The 18,865-nt window shown below is 43.6% G+C and overlaps 1 protein-coding gene across 1 annotated transcript in view; it reads right to left on the reverse strand.

The window, feature by feature from the left end:
- Positions 1-4,810: 4,810 nt before the first annotated feature.
- The window catches only part of fat4 (FAT atypical cadherin 4), a 97,118-nt gene continuing 83,063 nt past the window's right edge, over positions 4,811-18,865 (reverse strand). Inside the window, exons 10-17 of the mRNA XM_023992640.1 lie at positions 17,886-17,990; positions 17,310-17,617; positions 14,951-15,036; positions 14,208-14,387; positions 13,701-13,825; positions 13,362-13,579; positions 11,788-12,049; positions 4,811-10,602 (exon numbers count right to left, since the gene is read on the reverse strand). Coding sequence (XP_023848408.1) covers positions 8,705-10,602; positions 11,788-12,049; positions 13,362-13,579; positions 13,701-13,825; positions 14,208-14,387; positions 14,951-15,036; positions 17,310-17,617; positions 17,886-17,990 — 3,182 coding nt within the window. The 3' untranslated portion in view covers positions 4,811-8,704. The remainder of the gene's footprint in view (positions 10,603-11,787; positions 12,050-13,361; positions 13,580-13,700; positions 13,826-14,207; positions 14,388-14,950; positions 15,037-17,309; positions 17,618-17,885; positions 17,991-18,865) is intronic.

Raw genomic sequence — 18,865 nt, forward strand, 5'->3', positions numbered from 1 at the left:
TGGGGGAAAAAACAAGAAATAACATATAATATAAAAATAGCAATAATGTGGGAGCAATTTATGCTAATTAGGCTTTTATTTATGGTCCAATAATTGGGCACATTTGAATTGTTGATGATGTTTTTTTTCTTCTATTTGTTCTATCGCTGTGTGCTCCCCATTGTTCCCTCTGCGAAGATCAAAGGAACTCCAATTGAATGGATGGTAATGGTGCGTGGCTCTAGTCTCAGTGTCGAGTGGTTCAAGAAAAACAGCCAATTTGGGGTCTACGTGGACACAATTAGCACAATTTATGTGCACCTTTCACTGAGGCACTTTCACTAAACCCACGGAATGGGCTAAGCATTCACTTCTGAGCTATGATTTTCATAACCTTAAAACCTCTTGTGTCTTTTCATTACACTGCTAGCAATAGAGTCGTTGTGCTACTTGGTAAGGTGTCATTGAGGATAATGCCAAAAGAAACTGCATGACAGCACTGCCATTTGAACTGACGGGTTTTGTCAATACAAGTGAGTAACTTTAAAAAATATACTCAGATGGTTTGAATACAACGAACACCTTATGGATTAAATTAGAGTATGTCCAGTCTCGTCCTTCGAGAATTTCAAAGGAATGTTTATAAATGAAAATGTATTTGTGTGACTTGTGTTCATCTTGTAAAGCACAGCTCAATCCTTAAGAATCGATTGACGCACCCGTGCGTCAGTTTAATTAGCATAATAAGCATAATCCCCATCAAAATCCATCCGTTTAAGATAGAGATGTGTTTTTTGTTGTTGCATGGGCCGCGTCTCAATCCATTTGCCTATGTAGGTCTTCTGCATCTGTTGTTGGAAGTGGCAGAGCTACAGCGCTGTCTGTCAGACCAGGAGACTGTAGCATCTGAACCAATTTGGCTGCAAACTAATATGACCCTACTATGGAAATAGGAGACTCCCACTAACACGATGGGGTTCTCCGTTTTGCTCTACGAGTGTCTCGTCTGAAGGTAACCGTTACAGGTTTCAATAATTCATGGAAGTGGTTTTGTGCCAACAGAAAAAGGGTTAAATATGTGTAAAAAAACAAAAAGCTTTCTTATATATAGGACAGACACTTCAAAACCTTGTTTCTTAGGATTTATTTGTGGACTGTCTGATTTTCCATTTATGAATGTATTATTCAATGCGTTTCTATGGGCTATAGTAGTATTGKCCAAATGTAATATTTTATCAAATAATGTTTTTGTTTTTTATATATACCTATAGGGGTCCTTATATTAAAATTCAAATAGCTAAATGATCCATATTATGACCATCTTAAAACATTTCCATTTGTTAGCTTAGTAACCCCCCCATCATGTGTGTTTACTATATATCTTTATCTTTATCCTATCTGACTTGCTACAACGGAAGTTCCTTCTGGAGAAATAAAGTAACTCAGTTCAATTCAATGCAGTGATCGACTCCCATCCGAAACTAATCTACCCGTTTCCCTGAAAAACAAGACCCCTAATCGCGTTTTTATGGTATCGTAGTTTACATCAAATGCTCGGGGCATGGCTTATACAGTCTCTTTCTTCTCCCCCTACATTCTAATGAGACCACAAATGGTCCAGTCCAGATTTGAGCTGAGGAAACAAGGTGCATTATGTAGGTGGGAGGTAACCAAACCATTGACACACAATTAGCATGAAGCCCAGACCTTGGAAATAGCATTGAGGCTGCCGAGAGCTCGCTTGACAGAATGAAAAGATTAAGACATGAGGAAAGATATAAGGGGGCATGGGAAAGTCCATAGGGGATACGGAGCGACTGAAGTATGCCCAATGAGTGAAGGCCGACAATTAGGCAATGAATGTTATTGTGAAAATGTATGTGCCTGAAACAGCTGTTAAGTGTCTGTGCACTCCTCCATACCAAAGAGAGGCATTTATTTGGACATGGCTTTTGTTTACCCCCCTCTATAYATACATGCAAGCCTGTCAAAGAAGGACTGATGAAGTAGGAGAAAACTACAGAAGTACAACATTTCCTCAGGTACAGAATTAGGTCAACTTGGGATGCAACCCAGTGCATTGAAATTCAAACGCAGCAAACAAATTATCCATGGTTTGTATTTTACATTATGATCCTCATCCAGAGTACAATACTACAAGTCTATAAAATACAAGTGCACAGGAAGTACTGAAAAGGTCCTCTGGAATAGTTGCTGCCCAGCAGGTCATTGTGTGTAAAATCCCCCTACAGAATGATTTCATAAACACAACAGCCATGCTGAAATATGTGGTAACTACATAGAAGGCAGCTGTTTCTACGCTTCTTACTGTAGTTGAGAGAACGAATCAGCAACACGTAATTCAGAGCTGTCGGGTCTGGGCTTCACAATCACTGAAAAAGGGGGAMTATTGTAAAGATTTGCAATACACTGAGACTGTGTGCACCTCAACTTAAAACTGGTGTCTTCTTTCCCCAGCGTTAGTGTGGAAATAGTTATGGGGAAATGACTAACTGTGAGTGTGATAASTGACAAGTCTTTTTCAATTCGCACAATGATTAATGAAATTAACCAATTCCCATTGTGCATTCAGAGTAATTGCTTGACTTACTTAGGGAACTCTGTGAAGCAATTTTTATGGAGTATTTTCTACAGTTCTGTGTTCTTTGCCAACTTAGGCAGGTCCTGGCACCAGTAGCAGCATTGATTTGGTCTCAGTTGTCTTTCTTTGCTCTATAGAGATTCCATGAAAAGGGATTTAGCATACACTCCATAAATGGAGGAATGACTATCAGTATACATTCAATGTTATATGATGAGGTGGTGGCCAGCAGAGTGAGTAAACATTTAGATAGGCGACCCACCCACAGATGCATACTTGGCAGTGTAAGGACTTGGCCCATGCAGATGTTTGTGTGTGTAGTGCTATGTGCTGTGGCTTTGGCCTGACTGGGGATTGCTTGTTGACCATTGCTTGTAGACACTCACTTTTTCTATGTTTGTGTCTTGAAGCTGAGACCATGGATGATTTGAAGGAGACCTCTCTGTCTGATGGATAGCCGACTGTGTAAAACATCTGAACTCAAACTTTAAGGTTGGAGGCACTGTAGATGTCCGCTGTAGTTACCGTAGTCAAATTTGCCTTTATCTCACCCCAAATCAATGTCAACCAGACTATCTTTCCAAATCTAAGACAAGTGTGTTATTTTTTCCCAGGGGACAGGACACTAGTTCAACCGTTAGSCAAGCACAGAGAGCTAGGCGGCAATTAAGTCAGCATCCCCCTGAATTAGAAAACAAAACAAAATGAAACAAAATGCTGAGCCAGCAGTTTAACATCGTAACTCATACCAGATGGGGCGTGTTGTTCTTTTAGCGTCTGCAGATGAAACAGTGTGGTGGCACTGCAACGGGACACTTGATACCAGTTGATGTTTGCTGCTTAGCACTTATCAGACGCTTCTGGTAACGTTTTCAAGAGGGTGGCATATAAGCAGTGGCGTGTCCAGAACATTTTGAATGGGGTGACCAAGGTGGGTCACAGAACCAGTTTAGCGGGGCCATAACATTTTGAACCTTAATCGCTGCAAGATGGATTTTTWAAAATATAATTATTATATTTTGACGCTTTAAATGCTTCGGTTTGGTACATTTCCCTGTTGAGGTAAATCATAAATCAACTTGAAAAGTCTTGTTAAAGTGTTTGCGTTCAAGGTCAGGATTTTTTTACGATGGTATTATCATACAGGAGTAATGGGACCTCCTATGCGTGCACGTGCACCACCTTTATTTCATGGGCTTTATAGTAAAGATGTTATTTAACTGTAAAAATGCATTACCTTTTAATGTGTCATGAACACAACCAGTCATGATGTTTTCATCTGATTGTCAAACGAATCACTTCAAAATGTAGGCTTCCGTCGCACCTTCATCTACCTCAAAATAAGTCCAGCATCCCAACAGCGCACCGTGCCACCGCCATTTGAATGGAAAGGGACATCAGTTACGAACACCATCAGTGTCATGACGTTCAGCCTACAAAGTGGCATGTATTCATGGATGCCAAGGGAAGCTATGCTTCCAGTGAAATGTTTACAAAAAAAGRACCAAACGTAAAAAATGATTTCCCATGCGTGTGCATCCGTGTTTCATAATGTTTCTTCAATTCGCGAGGCAAACAGTGCCGCTCTGTCTTGGTATCTGTAGCCCATGTATCTGGTGCTGTCTGGCCAAAAATAATATGGCATGTCATACTCTTTTTTTTTAACGTCTTGGTCAAAATTATCAATATATTCATAGACAATCTATCAGATCTCAGAATTCTGGTGGGGGGCACTTGGGTGGCCAATCAGAATTCAGGGGTGGACGTAGCCGCCCTCTGGACACGCCACTGCATACTGTATAAGCCTACATAATCCTTCCCTTTGGACTAGAGAATGTGCCAGAAAGTCATAGAAACAATATATTATATTCCAAAGATGCAGACATACAAAAGTATGTAAACCATTTTTCTCTTTCCCGCAGTTTATTTCATTGATGCTTTCATGTCAGTTGAAAGRCATCGACTTGGCTGCGTTAAGCACAGCATTGAGGAACACTTTTGAAGGCAACGACACAGCTTTGATGCAGATGTGAACTTGAACACTCCTTATTATGTAGATCTCTTTTGCTGTTATTTCACGTGCAAGTATTTCACCAATGAGCCAGCGGTTGTCCTCCATGTATCCATCAAGGCCTTAAGATTCTGTAAGCATAAATGAACACCTGCCTCAAAAAGCTAGTCATTAATGAAGAGTTTAATTGCAAAAAGCTATGTATCCATTTTCAGAAATGTTGGTAAATGAGCTTTTATTGTTTAAATAACCTTCTCACGTTCTAATCATGGCATGGCGTTGTTCAATGACATACGTGTGTTTGTTTGAAACCTATCACTAGATCATTCAATTTGAGAGAGATAAATAATCAATGTTTTGTTGCAAAACGCTATATATACACGCCTCACTCTCAGAGAAAAATGTAGCACTGATAGGTTTGACATAGTCAGACAAATAGTAACATTTTTAACAAAGAACTGTACAAATGATACATTTGTGACGTCAATATTTTAACAAAATAATTTATTTAAATGAATCAATACAGTAATATGAGTTATGTATGTAAAGTATACAAGAAACAGACATTCTATTCCAGCTAAACAATGTATACAGCATATAGCGTTTTGCAACAAAATCCATTTTAATACACATTTAAAATCTATGAATTAAAAATCTGAGAACAGAAATATATTTCACAAACAAAACAGGTACCCATAAGCAATCATTTCTGATAATAAAAAAACGAATGTGAAAAGTGAATGGATATAGCGTTTTGGAACTAAACTCTTCSTATGATGTTCCAGTCAGTAGATTATCCTCTTGCGCATTAACTACATGCAAGATAGGCAGGCCACTTCCCAGAATACATTTTAGGATCAGCCAACAACTCTGAGTCTTGTTAGTGAATAAGGCTTATGTTCCTCTGACAATGCTTTTAATTAAAAGCCACATCATTTAAGCCTAAGRAAAGCTGTTATAGTTTCATCATGCCTCATGACGCTGGAGTCTTAGGAATAATCAATCTTTATAAACAAGCTCTGGGAGGATTTTGAACGAACTGGATGATTTAAGAAAGTCAATAATATTGCCACACCACATCCTCTTATAAACATTGAGGACAAGTCAAAGTAAACAGAGTAGATCAAAACCATTTTAATGGCAGTTTCATTCGATGACACTTGTGGATTTTAAAATAGTGAAGCATTTTAATGGCAGTTTTATTCGATGACACTTGTGGACTTTAAAATGGTTTCGCTCACCACTAAGCTGCATGGGAAATTGCCTCTAGCTCCTTTCGCGCCTTCAGTCAAGACAAAAAGGTTTTGGCACGGGGAGATACAGAACATTAGGAACGCCTTGTTGGCATCTCCGTCATTATCACTCGCTTGGAAAACAATTTGTTCCAATTTTAACTTGACGCGTTGATAACTTCATGTGGCGAATGTTGATAACTTAGTCACCCTGCACTGCTAAACTAACAAATGTAATCATGTGAAGTTGTGCTTGACTAGAGGCTCTATTAAATCTGTATCTCTRAAGCGTTACGGATTGCGCGTTAGAAATGTAAAGGTCATTTCCGATTGAGCCGACATATATAGCTATGGCTTACTGTGAACGCGGTCTCCGCTAACGCGGGAACATTGCCTATTCAAACCTTAGAGGAAATTCAGCCATAAAGCCCAATTGAAATGTAAAGCCAATGTTCCCGCGGAGACGGCATTCACAGTAAATGCTGCATTTGTCATCTCAATCGGAAATGACCTTCACATTTCTATCACGAAATCTGTAACGCGTCAGCGTTAAGGGTTGGATAGACCCCTAATTTTCAATCACGCTGTAACGCTGAACTTCTGCGATACGGATTGAATAAAGCCCTACGAGTGTTTGTACATTTGACTCCATTGAAATAACATTAACTGTGTTTACCCAGTGTTATATGTTATGTTCCTCAGAAATATACAGTATACACTGTAGCAATTCCATTTCATAACCAGCTAATGGCAATTATTACGATAAGACGATTCAACAACACAATTTTGRCAACTTTTCAACTACAACAAATCCTTCTACGACAAGTATACAGTGTCTACCCATTTSTCTAGTTTTATTTTGTAGGACAATACTCCCTTTATGCAGCCCTGTTTCCCTCTCACCTATAGGGGTTTGTCTCCCTTTCTAATTCACATATAGTTGGAGTGCATTGCTATGTAATCTTTGACTCCTCTATTCATTTTGATACCCTGCCATGCCAATCTCACAAACAGTAAAGAGAGAGAGATGCTGTGAGGTTAATTTTAATTCATCTTCTCTTGTATTTACTCAAGGTTCTTATTCACTTACTGTCATTTACATTATGAGTGTTATTATTATTTCAGCATCAGCATGGTACAGCATTCCCAAGCAGGCTTCGTCAACATTGGTCTCGGCCGGACAGAACCTCTCCAGGAGCCCACAGTAATCCACCAGATTTGGGTTGTCACTCCTCGCTTGGTTCATGGCCTCTCTCTCTTTCTCGATGACAGAGAAGATAAGCATGTTGCATACCGGATCACCAGGCTACGAAAAAATTGTTCTGCTGAATAAGCCAGATGTAAATAATTGTTGAAAGCAATACAGGGCCCTGCGTCGCAAAGTCCGCTGGATGTTGTGCTTGGCTGCCAGCACCGTGGCTCAGTTTCATTTAGGTACTCAATGGCCTTTTGAAATGTTTTGTTCAATTCAGCCCAAGCTTTATTTAAACTCTGCCCACAACAGGCTTAGAGTCCTTAGAGTATAAAATACCTTACCACCCACATTATTGAGCTGCTATACAAGCTCAAAAGGTTCCTATTTTAAGTTTGCCTTATTTTCAGACAGCCCCCATAGGATTGCAGTGAGATTGCTTACCGCACGGTGTGCTCACTTTGTATTGAAAGAGAYCTTTAAATAAATACTTTTTATTCTGTTATTGGCTTTTTACATTTACAAAGCATGTTATAGTTTTATCAAAAGTGGAAAATATTGATGTTACATACGTAACAAATGTAAAAAATAAGTCTTCGATCTTACTTTCCCTGAAAGTAAGAACATACGCTTGGGCATGTGAAAATATCCATAAAACACTGCTTAAGTCATTTAAGTTAATAAAACAGTACAAAAAGTAGAAACCATACATTTAAAAAGAAGGGACACAAACACTGACAACTATAACTTCCATGATTTCCCATGAATAATARAAAATGTACACAAGTTCATAGTCTTAGWAGGGAGGGGTTCACGGCAAGACGGGATGGATCAGCTAGCCTTGCCCCAACCTTTTGGCTGGTCGAATAACACTCCAGCTCGGAGGATTGTGACCCAGACTATTCACCTCAGAACCTTCCCTTCCCACCCCCCGCCAACAGAACCAACATTCTCCATCCTCAAATGTCGGTAAGGCAGGGACTTGATTAATCCTAGCTCTTGGAGTGCTTAGCCAGTCATCTGTGAGCACAYACAGCCAGAGAAAGTGGTTACCGTGCTCGTGTCATAACATTGGCAGGCCTCGGTTACCGTGCGAACAAAGTGGTGTGCTCATTTTCGCACCGAGGGCTGTATCTTGACGCTTACAGGTGCAGTGGGATCAAAACACACATGCTTCCTTTTAAAAATGAGAATCGGGACAAAAAAAAGACAGGCTGGGGTTTCTATTGCTATGGCCTTTGGAATTTCTCCTGCAAAGTGTTTCAACGTTATCGCTCCTCTTATCTCTCACAAGTGAATGTAACAGAAGTTTTGCAAAGGAGTGGCATTATTGGTAATACAGACCAGCTACATTTTGATTAAGATAAAATGGAGCTTTGCAGTTCCTAAATTGAATTCAGACACAGGCTCTTTGTTCCAACCATTTGGTGTTAATGTATTTCGCATAATGACGCCTTAAAGAGATGAATGATTGTAYAGTTACAGTATGAGGTCTGGAAAGGACTGGTAAACTCTTCCAAGAGGGTTTAACTCCGTCCGAAGTAATATTACAGGTGTCCCTTTCTGCCTTACTGCACAAAGACATGAATGGAGACTGCTAGTCCAATGTTCTCTGCTTCGTATATACATTGTCTTAAGTTTGTCTTTCAGAGAACATACCATATTGTACGGGATTGTAATAAATAGTCTCATACATATTGCTCGGCCTCCCCTTCATTCAGAATGGTCACTGACCCGTCCCCACTGTTCATCTCAATGTCCATCTCTTTTGCAGCTGCGTTCTCCGGCAGCAGGGCCAGGTCCTTGAACACATCCACGTAATGGCCGAAGCCGGGGCCCCAGTTCAACAGGTTGTCCCAGTTGAAGCCCCCGGCTTGCTGGCCCAGTTTGTGGGGCAAAGTGTAATGGTCCGTCATCGGCGCCTGTGCAGCGGGCCCGCCCTCGGCCCACCGGCTAGAGTAACGCCTTTGCTTGAGCCGCCCGCCGTAGTCCTCGTCGTCGGCGTCCGACTCGTTGACCTGCGACAGCTTGGGAACCCTGGAGCTGTAGGCCACGGGCTTCTCCCGGTCGTACTCCATCTCTGAGCAGGTGAAGGAGTCGTGCGAGTCACTCTCAGATGATGACTCCGGGGGGGCGGGGATGCCGTCGGCCGGGTTGCGGACCCGCGACATGGGCCTCCGGCAGTCCTCCTCGGATGAGGAGCGGCCGTGGTCRGCGCTGCAGATGCTGGGGTTGCGGGGYCGCGGYGTGTTGAGCCGCTCCACCTCCTCGATGGACAGCCCCACAGGGGGTCCCGTCTCCAGAGGGATCTGCTCAATGGGCTGCTTGAGCCGGCTGCTCGGMCGGGAGCCGTGGCCCGCCATGGTCTGGGGGCTCTTGCTGCGGCGGCCCAGCCGGGTGGCGTAGTTGAACATGGCGCCCGGCTGGCCCATCTCGTTGTGGTGCAGGTCCAGGGGGCTTCCATCCCGGCGGGCCAGGTTCAGCTCCCTAGTGGGGGTGTTGCGGTAGAAGGACGAGGGCTTGGTGAAGGGGGCCGGGCTGTGCCTGGAGAGGGGGTTGGGTGTGGGGCAGGCTGAGTGGCTGAGAGGGGTGGACCTCAGGGCCTGGCTGTACTGGGGCTGGTAGGTGTAGCTGGTGGCCCCCAAGGGTAGGGGAGACTGTCTGGCGAAGCCCAGAGGGCTGTGTCTCTGGATGGAGAACTTGGGCGTGTGGCTGCGGAACTGCTTGTAATGCTGGATGATGTCGGCGTCGGACGGGGCGATGCTGCTGGCGTTGTCTATGTCATAGTGCTCAATATCTGCCTCAGGCATCTGGCAGGGGGCACACGGGGCGCTGGGGATGGTCTCGTTGTTGTGGGGGATGTCTGTCTCGTCGTAGATCAGGTAGGGGTTCTCCCTCTCGATGATGTCTGGCTTGGGGTTCCCCTCAGGCTGTTTCCTCACCGTCATGTCGTCGCCGTACGGCGGGATGTTATCTGGATCGTCAAACGCCACGTTCTCGCTCCCTTTCTTCTTCTTCTTCTTCTTCTTCTCCTTGGGCTGCTTCTCCTCCTTTGGCACGTTGGTCTTGTTGCGGCCCTTGCAGTGGTTGCAGAGGATCAGACTGAGCACCACCAGGGCCAGGGCTGTGGCACAGCTGCCCACAATGGCCGGTACCGCCCAGATGGGCAAGGTCAGCTCCTTGGCCGTGGGGCTCGGGCTGCAGATGAAGCCGCCGTTGTTGGCTGTCTTGCAGAGTGTGCCCTGAGGGCATTGAACCCCCAGGCACGCCACCAGGGTCTCGCAGGTCTTGCCAGTGTAGAATTCAGAGCAGACGCAGGTGTAACTAGAGTGGGGGCCAGGGACACAGCTCCCTCGGTTCTGGCAGGGGTTCGAGGCGCATTCRCCGGGYGGGAGGCACTGGTAGGTGTACCACTGGTTGACGCACATCAGGCCGTCCCAACATGGGCTGCTCTCACACAGGTTGGGCCCTCTGCAGCCGATCTTGACGGCTGGGCTGGTCTTGGAGATGGTGACAGTGCTGTGATCTCCGCTGAAGGGAAGATTTTCCCCATTGTACTTCACATAGGCCAGGCAGCCGTCRAAGCCTGTGGGAAGAATAGGGAGAGGAAGAGGTGTTCAAATAACAGGAAGCACTCCTGGACGGCTATTAAGACAACACAGTGATAATTTCCGAATTAAATTTGAGCGCTTTTCAGAATGTGCCAAGTGGCTGGGATCGCCAACTTGTAAATAACAGGAACTGAAAGCTATAATCAGAACTAGAGGAATTTTGTTTAGACGGCAAATTGGTTAAGCATCGGCCAAAATCTCAATGAAATGTCCTCATGGAAAACACCTCGACAAATCACATTCTCAAACGCGTAAATAAATCGTTGGCAACTCTGAGAGAAGCCAATGTAATTATTTTCAAAAACATAGGCGGTGGATGCCAGACAATCTTCAGACCTCGTATCGCTTCAAGACATCCATCTGGAAGAAATGTTTTGGTGACTAATTCAAACCTTCGCTTTCATTTTGCTTCACAAAGTTCCCTCACAGATGTAAACACATGTTTATTGAATTTATCCCATTTTGTTGTATTCATTAGATCCTTACTAGTTGAATGCACACCAGACCACAAATGCTTCTACATGCATATTAAGCAAGGGTCAGTTCCTATTTGGTGTAGGTGTGGCCCCAAGAAACCGGGACCAGATAACCTTCGTGCTAGGCAAGACAGCCTGCCATAGGCATGCACGTTTATTTTGAAGTATATCCATACCTTATTGTGTGAAAGAGGCCAACAAATCATTAAAATTGCTTTTTTTTACCATGTTAGTCCATAGTATTAAGTCATTTTCTTTCCATTAAAAGTCTGAAATGTACAGTGGTGTATCCCTTCCCTCTGGAAGCCCTCTCGTTCACCCTATCCMAACTATTTTCAAGTCCGAAAACATTTGATCTGATATGTGACATCTGATCTGATTTAGATCTAATCCAAGACAAGATTCCATGGCAATAAGATGAAAACATGAAAGCATCAAAGGCAGGGCTCCCCACCTAATCAAACTACTTTCACATTAGCTATTGTCTAGAAATGATGTGTAAAAGAGAACAACATTAACTCTTCTACAATTTGTCCAGTGTCAAATAAAAACACAATTTACACTAGCTCCAGAGAGCAGGACTGCAACATCACCTAATATGGTCTGACTCAACAGAAGACCTTATATTATTTGCTAAAGGTATCTACCATTCAATAACAGCAACTTCACACACAACCACCTCACCTGATGCAATTTTCTGCTGGGTGGGCCCGGAGGGGACTCCACCGAGGGACATGGTCAGGACGTTGAGACCCCCGAAGTCCTGTGTGGGGTGCTGGATGAGCTTGAGGAGTGCCCCGTCCACGTGGAGGGAGGTGGCAGAGCCGTTCTTGAAGACCTGCAGGATGTGCCACTGGCCGTCTGATAGGACCATCTCTCCCAGGGTCCTCTCCACCTTACCCCCCACACCCGCATCAGATATGTAGTGGACATTGCCGTTCTTCAGCTGGGAGAGAAGAGACAGAGTTAGATGGATGGACAGATAGGCAGACGTGGACAGACGGATGGACACAGACAGACAGGAATGCAGGCCGGCAGACAGGCTGATACTGTATTGTACATGTTTGTTGAGAAGGAAAGAGTGGAGAAATGTGATAAGCATGATGATATGATTATATGCTCTGATCATTCTCAACTCAGAGATGTTGTTGATGTTTTGTTTCAGTTGGAGAGCTGTTCTTGTTTTGTAATACTAATAATCTATTTATTTACAGTACCGTTATTATACCAGTTAAGTTGATTGAAAACACATTTTCCCTTTACAACGACGACTGTTGCAGTGCAGAGGTAAAGGTTGCATATGCCAAATACCAGTAAAACAGCTATTATTATGATCATGTWAGGTATGCAGGAACTTTCATAGTATTACCTTCAATATGCATAAACTATATCCATGCGCAACAGAGTTAATCATATAGAAGTAATTAATCAAAATGACAGTGTGCCAGGCATTGTATATGGTAATCTCATATATTTCAGCCTAAAGTGGAAAAGTAATCTCTTTTGCCTCCCCTTCAAAGAAACTAAACATCAGCAATGGTATGTAGCTTCAGGAAGAATTGATTTTAAAGGCCCACGAYGAAATCTGGAAATGGGAGAAGAAAAAAAATCACACGAGCCAAAAACACAGGAAACGAGATCTGGAGAACCAATTGAACTTATCTCTTTTACATCACGTTATTTATACCCTATGCATATTTTTTGGGGGGGTGGTGGTCAAGCAGTACATTCAATATTGTTCTTTGGGCYGTACAGTACTAATGGTAGGGGGGATTCTGGGGGCACTGCACCGGAAAACACAACCAGAGAGACCCGGTGTGTCCTAGAGGAAAGGAAGCGGACTGGGGGAAAATGGAAAAGGATGAATGAGAGCTTGGGCCCTCGGACAGCTGCCCCGGATCAGTCCAAGCCTTGAACTCTATATCAGCAGAATGAAGGAGCGTATATGTAAGGGTAATGAGAGGAGGTGATAAAGGCACAGATCCCCTTATAGCTTTGACTCAGGGGGTGGGGGTTAAAAGGGAGGATTGTGCATAYGTGTGACATGTTTAAGTGGGGACCGAGTGGCAGATGGAGAAACAGACACAAACGAACGTGTGTGCGGGACAAATCTAAGTATAGAAACCTCAGAATGGTTTGGGAACAGCAAACAGACAAAACACATTAACACTAGAAGCGAATCTCTGCATGCATACAGTATTTGTACTGTGTGTGGCTTGTTACCCGACAGGTTTTCGCTCTGTGGAGACTTCTTTTACCTTGATGGTGGTGTAGTTGCTGCTCTCCTGGACGTGGAGCAGGGTGCCACTCTTGCTGCGGGTKCGGAACTTAACCTTGAGGCTGCTGGGCCCAGAGAGGTCAGAGGTCAAGCCCATGAGGCTCTGGCGCAGCAGGATGTCCCGTTTGGGGCTCTGGCGCATGGCGTAGTCAAGGCGTCCAGTCCCGTCCAGTGAGAGAGCCGTGTCGGCCGTGATGTCTATGAAAGAATGAAAAGCACAATTCTGGGTAAGTCAAAGGAAATGATACCATCTGCCTTCTGAGTGATGGTCAAATTCAGAAGAAGTGTATGACAGAATTCCCCTCCAAATGATTCTTACATTTCTCGCAGTACTTGCCGGTGAAGCCCTCCATGCATTTGCACTGCTGCCAGGACCAGTAGTCAATACAGGTGCCCCCGTGTCTGCAGGGGTTGGCTGTGCAGGCTCCCTCCAGTCTGGGACATCTACAGACAAACAGACAGTCAGACAGGCACACACAAGTCAGCCCCCCTGGTGGACAGCCGGCCCTCAATAGGAAACGGCAGATGAGATTCCCGCAATACAAAAAACATAAAAGATCCAGGGAATTAGCATATTAAAAGATCTGTCCTCGCCACTATTCACAACCAACTAAAAGAATTTCCATTCTACGATTACTATTCCAAACAACTGTACATCTGCTATTTATATCAAAGATGTCTCTTCAGCTGTTCCTGAGGGTTGAGAGCTTCAGAGAATGACCAGATATCCTGCTGGGAGAGTTTGGGGTTTTAGGGGGATTGAGAGGGATGGGGGGGGTGTAGGGAAAGACAGAAAAGAAGAAGAGAAGGAGGGAGGGAACCAGACCTGTCAAGGATGTCATGAGATACCAGGGCCTGACTGGGCTCCAGCGGGCGGCCGTTGACGGCAAACTCCATGATGCAGCCCACAAAGTCGTGGGTGGCAACCTGGCCGCGGCGGTGAAGGACGGGCTCTATTGACCTGACGCCTCCCACCGAGAGCCTGTTGGGCCCAACGTCCAGGATCCTGCGAGGAGAAGGAGAAGCCGCTGGAGGTCAGYACCTCTCACAATGACATGGCCCCACGGGGCCTCGGACCCTCCGCAAAATAAACTGGACCCTCCCGGACCATTCCTCATCTGCCAGATCGCTCGCTCAGAGTCTCGCACACAGTCCCCCCCCATGGGTCCAGACGGCTTTTCACTCTGGGCCTCTYACAATGCTAAACGGTACATGTGWTGTCCATGTATGTGTTTACATACACTAGGATTTACACTAGGCTAGGTGAATATGCAAGTGTTCATTGAGAACAKTCAAGGTGATGGATGTGCCCACAGATTGTTCCATTCTTTGCAGAGATATGAGATATTGCTGCATTGTTTAGATAGTGACCAATGATGATATTTGTATACATTGAAGGTGGTAAGCCACTCAAAGTAAACAGCTTCAAATGGAATTAGTTTTTTCTCGCTCATTACTATAGATACAGTATACTATGGAAAKAAATACTTCCCCCTATACCCAAATTCTCTTCTGTGTGTACTCTGCCAGGGTGGACTGTGTGCTAATCTCTACTTTATGTGTTCTTACCAGTCAGTATGCACAGCCACGTTGCTCACAGCACAGTAGCCTGGYTCCTGATCGTCTCCACACAGGTCGACTGTCAGGGACGCAGCCTGCATGACGAGGGGAGCAGAGACACACGCGTTATTCTCCTTGGACTGTACAGTACATATAGTAGCACACAACAAATCACCACACCTTGTGCCTTCCTGATAGTTGTACCAGCTCAGAGCGTCATATCTTAGTCAGATGAGCACACCAGTTTACAGATAACAGTAMATTCAACGACATGACTGATTTTGTACATCACAAGCAATGTTGTTTGATAGCATATACTGTATTTGAAACCATCATTATGAAGATGGGAGATACAGTAGGCCTAAATATTAATCTGAGATTCTCKAAGATATGACTTTCACCCTTAGCCAATGCTAATAATTGTTCTACTTTCCCTATGTGGTCTCTGAAGCTTGACTGATGTGAAAAAAAGAGGTGGCAAGAGAAATGGAAAGTGCGTGAACGTGTTGAAAAACCATGACAGCATGCTCCACCTACACCAGGATCTTAGGTAAACATGGAGCGGCCTGCTCGGAGCGTGAGCACAAATCATCCAAGAGATGGCGGAGAGCGTGACCCCTCCCCTTCTCGGCCTCCTGAGGTAATTGCTAACACAGAAATGTTTTACGAAGCAAAAAAAAAGCAACAAGGGAAACAAGAGTCATTTGTCTCTGGGCTTTGTCGCTATTGTTGAAGGGCTAGGCCTACACGTCAGAGCCAGATGGGCATTTTATTAATGCCTTTCTCTCAGATCAAAGTCCCTGCAGCCAAACCGCAGCGTACACACACTGTCAAGTGTCTCACACGACTGGCGAAGGGTTTTTCTCAAGGAAACACCCTTTGAGAAGAAAAAAAAAACAGGAGCTTTGTTTCTGTTTGGTTAACTTGGAACAAGGTAAACGAAACAGGGTAAATGAAATCAGTGTTGTCACTGGACAGCATCATTTTCTCATGACCAACCTTCTAGATGACAAATCCAGAAAGATGGTTGCTGTTGAACACTGCAGAAACATGCTATTGTCCACAGGAACACACTATTGTCGGATTATTTGTGTGCGACGGTCAAGTTCAACACTTKTTGAGGATGAAAACAACAGAATGTAGATGCTAAAGGGTGTAAACCAGTTGTAAATTATTTATGTGAGGCCTGAAACCACTCTCATTYATGACAAGACAAACAGAAATAAGGCAAACATAGCCTTGAGAAGAATGAGACCACAATTGTTGCAGTTAAATTGAGACAGGATTGTATTACAAATGTAAACTTCATTAGTGTTCTTAACTTAGTGGTCATACTATACTCATTACCATTGCTGTAATAATAAAGCTATAATAACAGAGTATAAACAATTGAAAAAATGCTTGTTGGGGTGCCGGTTTCAGTAGGGAGATCTAAAATATGCTTCTCATATAAACAACAGTGTCCTTGACTCTCGGTGCGTCATACATTACTATGAATGGTGTCTGGTTTTCATCTGCTCAGTATCCAAAAGGTGGAGGACCTGAAAAAAAGGCCTTCACGGGACAACCTCAATGACCCACATCACCTTCTCCAAACACACTGATCAGGTTCGCTTTACACCGCCTCAGGGCCTTGGCACTTCAGGSACGACACATGCCCGCTCTGCTTCCATTCTTCTAGCTCGGCTAAGAGCCTCAACATGGTAATTCCTCAGCCTACACGTAATATTTGCAGTGCAGTAAGGGCAGCATCGCATTTCTCAATGCATGTTGTGTACCTTTCCATTCTGTCACTCTGCACATCTCAAAGCTGACAATTTAACGATTTTACCAGTTTCCTATGAAATCCCAGTGCAGGGTGAGAAATGACAGATCTGATGTCCAGCAGGAGACTTACACTATAAAACTTTGGACAGGCTGCTGASTTTTTTCTCCCCGCCATTAAAAAACTGGCAGAGAAATGACTAGATTCAAATACAAGGAATTTCAGTGTCTGACGCTACTTTGGAGGTCATATTGTAAATCACAACAAGCAATCAAATATAATTACAAACTATGAAAACCCTWTACAGAACTACCACTGTGTGGGAAGTTTAATTATCATCTTATGGTGCAAAAAAAGACGATGAGGCCAAATGTGGACGCTGCTCTCGGCTATAAAAACCCAGGAGGTCATAACGGCTATTGAATCATAAACTAATCTTCTATGTACATCTGGTGCCTTTAGGATTTTCCCTCTACATTTTTGCAATTAAGGTCCCATCAAACCATTAAAACGTACAATAAAATATATTTTCCAACCGTTTATGGAGGAAAACAAATAAAGACAGCTTGGTAAAGCCATATATAACATAGAAATGACTCTCACCATTCCAGCTCTCCTTGCAATAACCGTGTGGAACTGTCCATCTGCAACCTTTATCATGGTCATTAGTTTATAGGTCCCGCTACCCAAGTTAAACGAGAAGCGCATCTGTCCCTCAAAGATCTCCAGAGCCAAGAATTCCGCCTTGTCTCCGGTCTGGTTGTCATGGTTGTACATGAGGAGAGCGTTGCTCTTCAGTGTGGCAAACTTGATGTAGATGTAGTTATTGTTGGGATCCAGGCTAGGGAACTCCATGTAGGACAGCTCCTCAAAGCCGTAGCTGTTGAGTTCACAGTGTTTTCCAAAGACCCCTGAGGACGAAAGGAATGAATACAAAATAAAAAACAGGGAAGTCATGAATAATTCACCATACTGCATCTACTAAATCAGCACATAGCTGGGAATCTGTTGCCATCTGCCATCATAGGCTAACCCTAATCATGCTAAGAAGAGAGAAACAGTTAAACAACATGTGAATAAATGTGACATGGAGATATACAATGAATGACAATGGGGATAGCAACAGTCATTTTTGCCAATCCAGATAGTTTTAGCGGTTGCCCCTAAGTTAATACTCACCAAATGGACAATGACAGTAATATCCATCCACTYTGTTCTGGCAGGAGCCGCCATTAAAACATGGGTTACACTCACAGTGATTGATGATGGAATCACACGTTTTGCCTGGGTTCACAAAACAACACAAATTCAAATAAACGAGGTGGGGGATGACAAAGGAAAATGTGAGGGGAAACTTAAAATCACAGGGGGTCTATGCTATTGTAAACTTAGGATAATCTATTTGAAACTTACATGAGTGAAAAAGTAATACATTGGGAGATTATATATAGATTTTACAACTATAGCCTCTTTATTGGATCTCTGAGGCCAAGAGACATGATGAAAATATGATGACTTAAGGAGAAAAAGTATTAATAGACACAGACAGAACAAGGTATGCAAGGGGCGAGACTGACAATGACCTGCAGCGTCATGTATTTTTAGGTACTGACTCCTGCAACATGAGACAAACAGCTTAAAGGAGATCAATTCTTTCACCACAACCAGGCAGGGAAAACAGGAAGTGTGGAGTTCAATGTGAGGGCATGCAAACTACTGTAAGTCAATATGTGCAATTCTTCAAGAGGGCCATTTGTCTTGATGAAACGCAAAGGTTTGTGGTCATTTGTTAAGGTCATAGTAAAAAAGGCAAAACATCTGCTGTTGATCATTGGAAATGTCTTTCAGCAACTACAGCCAGCAGCTGACCAAACAGACATGATTCAAACTACTGTTCTCGTTTTGCTTCTCCATGTGCACTCCCTTCACTAAGAGTAATATTATTTTATTTATCATATCATCAACTTAGCATTACATTCAAGCAGGGGAGGGAGTGATTTACACAGTGGCTAGTACTATTTAGTTCACTTTTCGAAATTAGGGAGAGCAGTCTTCAATACATATTAAACCTCTAAATGCTTGACCAACAGAAAGATAGGCAGAACCTTAAACATCTCAAATATGCAGTACTGAAAGACATGCAGAGGAATATGAGACTA

The sequence above is a fragment of the Salvelinus sp. IW2-2015 genome, linkage group LG8 (genome assembly GCF_002910315.2).
Source record: "Salvelinus sp. IW2-2015 linkage group LG8, ASM291031v2, whole genome shotgun sequence".
Taxonomy (NCBI): domain Eukaryota; kingdom Metazoa; phylum Chordata; class Actinopteri; order Salmoniformes; family Salmonidae; genus Salvelinus; species Salvelinus sp. IW2-2015.